We start from the raw sequence: 6,000 nt of genomic DNA, 5'->3' as shown, positions 1-6,000 counted from the left end.
TGTTTTTGCAAAAACTGTTACACTGCAGTGCTGTTAGGTGATTCATATAAAGCTTGCATTAGCATGCTGAATATATATTTTTTTCAGAATATGCTCAAATGATCTAATCACTGCCACAGGTTTGCTCACTTAAAATATACCACAAGTAGCCCGGTGGCACAACCTCTTGAATTTTGCAATTACAATATAAGTATAATGCATGAGAAAACTTTTGTTTATTTTTTATACAAAACATAAAACCCCATCCCCTTCCCCAATACCCCATAACAAAACAAACAAAAAACTACCAAACCTTCATAAGACACCACTTGCTTTTTTTTTTTCTTTTTTTTCTTTTTTTTTTTTCTTTTTCCTACAGTTCTATTTAAATCACTAAATCCAAGGTGGCCAATATATTCCCAAGTTAAAAGAAGGGATATTATCATGCACTCCATAGTTAACAGTAGACACAGAAGCTTTATATTTTTAAGCAAGATCAGGACCAATTTTATAATGCCATATATAACAACATTAACTACTCTGATCACCTATTTAGAATGTCAGTGTCACTTTTTATAACATACAACTACCTGCTTTAGCTTTCTTAAATAAAATTTTTAACTCCTTAAAATTGTTAACGCTAATGAGTTTTTTGTTGCTAGATCCAAGTTTTCTGTAATTTCTGAAATAATGTTTAATTGATCTGATGTTCTGTATTTTTTCATGATTATTTTTAGGGAAATAGCATATGCCCATTAGTACTTATGTTCACTGGTTTGAAATGTATCTAAATTAACTTTTCTAATAAAGGCCATTAGAAAAGTAAAATTAATCAAAGTTGACTCTGCCAAATACAAATTCATATTTAAGAGCTTATTTTCCAATCCTAGATATAATGGCATATGTTCTTCCAACAAAACTGGTTTCTACATTTGTATAAAGCCCTCACAAGATTTAAGCATTGTTTTGAATGTCAATGTCCTTTGCATGTATACAATTTATTTCTACTCGGGAATGTACAAATAATTTTTTACAGTACGATGCCAGTACCACTCTGTACTATATATATATATATTTAAATAAAAACAAGTCCCTAGTCAGAAATAAACTGACAAAATTTACATTATTTTCTCTTAAAAAGTAAATAAAATAGCATTATTTAAAATGTGAATTAGCTATGACATACAGTACAATTACATAGATACATATCAACACAGCACATTCAATTTGCCAAAAATTAATAATTACAAAGATAATATGGATGCTGCCATATATATATATATATATATATGTACAACCAGATTTTAATTATAAGATGTTTTATAAGGGAGAAAGAAGTATCAGCTGTTCTTATTGTTGTTTTGGAGCTGGGAGGGTTAAGGATGAAAAACAATTCATTAGTCTTTATTGTTAACTTTGTTACTCAACTAATAAGCCATTCTTTTTTCCACTTCCCCTACACTGCTGAGAGGCAGCAATTTCTGTGTTAAGTGCACTCTAGTGCTACTTGGCATTGCAGACAATCCAATTACATATCTGAGTCCTCTGTAGCTTGCCAGCAATAATGCACCTGGTCAAAAAACACCTTCTTTCAACTTAAGCTGTAGAATAAAGACTCATCAATGAGTGCTGCATTTTTGTTGTTAAAAAATGGCACGTTTAAATTTCTAGAGTGATTTTCTCAATGTTTCATTTATATTCATAGCTCTTTCTAAAGAATATCAAGGCTTTTATATTAAGCCTATCAAATGTCTGTGATTCAGTGAACAAGCAACCAGTGAACAAGCATTTCATGTTGTAAAACTAAAGATGCCTTACAGAACACGTTGTATGCAGTCTCATGTCAACTCTGACATAAGGAGTTAAACTGTTTTTTATACACATGTATCTATTATCATATTCATTCACACTGTTGTTTTTGGCAATAGAAAATGGAACACTTTCTAAAATGGGATTGTAGGAACTGAAACTGTTTGTTTATCATTTGGCAGTTGACTCAATCAGGTCAGTTCCCAATCCATCACTTTGGTATTTCATTCAATATCTTATATTTCAAAATATCAGTTTTATAAAAAGACAGATTTGGCAAGATTAATTTTATATATATATATATAAAAAAATCTAATGTGGAAAAACAAATTTAAAAAAGCTCTAACTTAAGAAAAAAACCCACACAACTGAAAAAAACACAACCCACACTGTTTCAGTCTGTAGCTACTGGGAAAAATGTAGTGTTCGTGACATTTCTGTTTGACATCTGTGAATAAAGAAAAGAGAAAAAAATGGCACATGTCAATTAAAAAGATTCTGTGATATTCCATGTACATCCTAGGTTTGTGTTAGGTATTTCATTACTGTCTTCTGTGAATCTTTCTAAACTGTGAAAGCATTGTTAAATTTTACATCCATACACATCTGTATTTCTATTTTGCAGTCCCAATATTCTAGCCTCAGAAGTAAAGACAGAATGAAAACACCCATGTCAAGAATTTAAAAATCATACTACCAATACTTTTGATCCTTCATTTTGTAAAATTAGAATAACTGATATTTTAAATATTGATGATAACATTTTTCCTGACCAAATCACTCAATAGAAAATATTTTACCAAGAAATGCAACTGGGAAAAAAGGCCATTATACCTTTAGAAACATAAAGCGGGAAGGGAAGGAAGGAGAGAGAAACGGTCAGGGAAAGAGGAAACCAGATTGACTGCTTCAGTATCAAAAAAACCCTTATCCTTTGTGCGAGTATGACTGAGAATTTAAAACGCATTGAGTCATGAGGCTTTGCCTAAAAGATAAGGAAATGTGCTGTGAATGTAGTTCAGCATCTTTTGTTTTTTCTCCATATAGTTTAAACAAAAACATAATATTAACTACAAACTCTGTGGATATTCAGAGTGAATATAACTTCAGCAATAAATTAGTATTATGCAAATTGTTTTCACAGATAATACAGTCCCTCTTCTGTATCTTCAGTCACGTAAAGGTGATTTTGCAGGGCCTCCCTGGCACAGTTAAACCAGGTTGTACTCCTTCAGGTTTAACTGTAGGATAGTATCCTTGACAGCAGCAAAGACGAAGCGTATATTCTCTGTGTCTGTAGCACATGTGAAGTGGGAGTAGATAATTTTGTCACTGTCTGGATTCAGGTCTACAAACATCTTCAAGATGAACTCTCGTGCTGCTTGTGCATCCCGTTGTGGTCCTAAAAATTAAGAAAAGAAAGTCAGTTTTCTTACAGTCAGTTCAAAATTGGAGCTTCTTTAAGAAGGAACCTTAGGAGCAGAAAACAGAAGAAAGATTCAGTCTGTGATCCTCACATAAGAGAAGGGAACATTTTTACTAATAAATACTATTATATAGTATTTTTTTTTCCAGTAGGAACCATTAAAAATAAAAATGGAATGAAATTCCAGAAGTTGATCATGCAAGAGCTGGTTTTTTTTCCTGCTTACTATCCTTTCTTCCATAAAATAATTTTTAAAATGGAGAGATGAATTGGATGATCTCACACAAAATGAACAACAGAAATATTAGTTACATTATATTAATAAATCATTATAAAATTAATAGAATTGTTCAATTTTCATTCTATACCTACTGTATTTAAACTGTATTTTTAAAAAGCATAAACAAGTTATATCCTAACACTCCAATAGAATTTCATTTAATTAGTGATAAAAAACATATGCTCTCTAGTTGAAGCTGGTCAACTGCAAAATGTTACTGTTCTAACAAATCAGTTATCTAAATTGCATAAGATAATGATCTTATTAAATCTATATTAAGGCTGTAATTCTCAGAAGAACACAAAGTCTGTGTAACCAAACTACATGTTCTACTTTACACAAGAGTCAATCTAGAAAAGTGAAGATTAACCTGCTGGACGTCATCTAGGGCATCTGTCACATGAAATAAACTCAAAAGGACAAGAATATTTTCAATTCTCTTCTAAATAGTTCTTTTCTGTACTACTTGCAGATGACACCAAGCAAAGTGGTGCAGTTGACATGCTGGAGGGAAGGGATGCCATCCAGAGGGACCTTGACAGGCTTGAGAGGTGGGCCTGTGTGAACCTCATGAATTTTAACGAGGCCAAGTGCAAGGTCCTGCACCTGGGTTGGGGCAATCCTTAGGCTGGGCAATGAGTGGATTGAGAGCAGCCCTGAGGAGAAGGACACGGGGTTTACTGGTGGATGAAAAACTGAACGTGTGCTTACAGACCAGAAAGCCAATCATATCCTGGTCTGCATCAAAAGAAGTGTGAGGTGATTCTCTACTCTGCTCTCATAAGACTCTACCTGGAGTACTGCGTCCAGCTCTGGGGCCCCAGCATAACAAAGGCATGCACCTGTTAGAGCGGGTCAAGGAAAGCCACAGAGATGATCAGGGGGCTAGGGCACCTCCCCTATGAAGATAGGCTGAGGAAGAGAATCCTGGAGAAGAGGAGGCTCCAGGGAAACCTTATAGCGAAACCCAATACTTCAAGGGGGCCTACATGAAAGATGGGGAGAGACTCTTTATCAGGGAGTGTGCTGATAAGACAAGGGGTCATGGTTTTAAACTAAATAGGGTATGTTTAGATTAGTTATTAGGAAGAAATTCTTCATGATGAGGGTGACGAGGCACTGGAAGTTACCCAGAGAAGTTGTGGATGCCCCATTTCTGGAAGTGTTTAAGGCCAGGCTTGATGGGGCTTTGAGCAACCTGGTCCTGTGGAAAGTATCGCTGCCCATGGCAGGGGGGTTGGAACTAGATGATCTTTAAGGTCCATTCCAACCCAAACCATTCTATGACTGGGTTGGTAGGAAGACTGGACACTCTTTAAGAAGGTAATCTTAAAGGCACAGGAGCAGGCCATTGAAATGTGCCGAAAGATGAGCTGGCAGGGGAGAAGACTGGCCTGGGTGAAGAGATATCTTTGTCTGGAGCTCAGGAAAGAACTCAGGAGAATTTATGACCTTTGGAAGAAGGGGCAGGCTACTCAGGAGGACTACAGAAGTGTTGTGGGGCTACTCAGGGAGAAAATTAGAAAACCCAAAGCTCAACTGGAAATTAATCCGTCTGCTGCCATCAAAGACAATAAAAAATACTTCTATAAATATATTAGTAACAAAAGGAGGACTAAGGAGAATCTCCATCCTTTATTGGCTGTGGGGGGAAACAGAGAGACAAGGGATGAGGAAAAGGCTGAGGTGCTTAATGCCTTCTTTGCCTCTGCCTTAGTAAGACCAATTATTCTTCGGGTACCCAGCCCACTGAGCTGGAAGACAGAGACGGGGAGAAGAATGAAGCCCTTATAATCCAGGGGGAAATGGTTAGTGACCTACTACACCACTTAGACACACACAGATCTATGGGGTACATCAAAGGGTGCTGAAGGAGCTAGCCAAAGTGCTCAACAAGCCACTCTCAATAATTTATCAGCAGTCCTGGCTGTCCAGGGAGGTCCCAGTTGAATGGAGGTTGGTGAATGCGACACCCATCTACAAGAAGGGCAGGAAGGAGGATCTGGGGAATTACAGGCCTGTCAGTCTGACTTCGGTGCCAGGGAAGGTCATGGAGCAGATCAATCCATCAATCAATCCATGAATGCCATCTACTGGCACACACAGCATAACCAGGTGATCAGACTCAATCAGCATGCTTTTATGAAATGCAAATCCTGCTTGACTAACCGATGCACAGCCTATCCCCGAGCAGCTGGTTCCCCCACCCCTGCCACCCCCCCCATATTAATTGTTCAGCATGACGTCAGATGGCATGGAATACCCCTTTGGCCAGTTTGGGTCAGCTGTCCTGGGTCTGTCCCCTCCCAGCTCCTGATGCACACCCAGCCTGCCTGTTTGCAGGACAGTGTGAGAAGCTGAAATGTCCTTGGTTTAGTGTAAGCGCTGCTCTGCAACAACTAAAACATCAGTTTGTTATCAACATTATTCTCATCCTAAATCCCAAACATGGCACCCTACCAGCTACTAGGGGGAAAATTACTTTTATCCTAGCTGAAACTAGGAA

The 6,000-nt window shown here is 37.2% G+C and overlaps 1 protein-coding gene across 1 annotated transcript in view; it reads right to left on the bottom strand.

Annotated features, from left to right (window-relative positions):
* Positions 1-2,567: 2,567 nt before the first annotated feature.
* Positions 2,568-6,000, bottom strand: part of LOC311220910 (guanine nucleotide-binding protein G(q) subunit alpha-like) — a 120,281-nt gene continuing 116,848 nt past the window's right edge. The window contains exon 7 of the mRNA XM_084304553.1: positions 2,568-3,190. Within this exon, the coding sequence (XP_084160679.1) occupies positions 3,000-3,190 (191 nt within the window). The 3' untranslated portion in view covers positions 2,568-2,999. The remainder of the gene's footprint in view (positions 3,191-6,000) is intronic.

The sequence above is a fragment of the Netta rufina genome, assembly GCF_964035555.1.
Source record: "Netta rufina genome assembly, chromosome: W".
NCBI lineage: Eukaryota > Metazoa > Chordata > Aves > Anseriformes > Anatidae > Netta > Netta rufina.
Note: the sequence above shows the minus strand (reverse complement) of the source record. Positions and strands in the feature narration are given on the sequence as shown.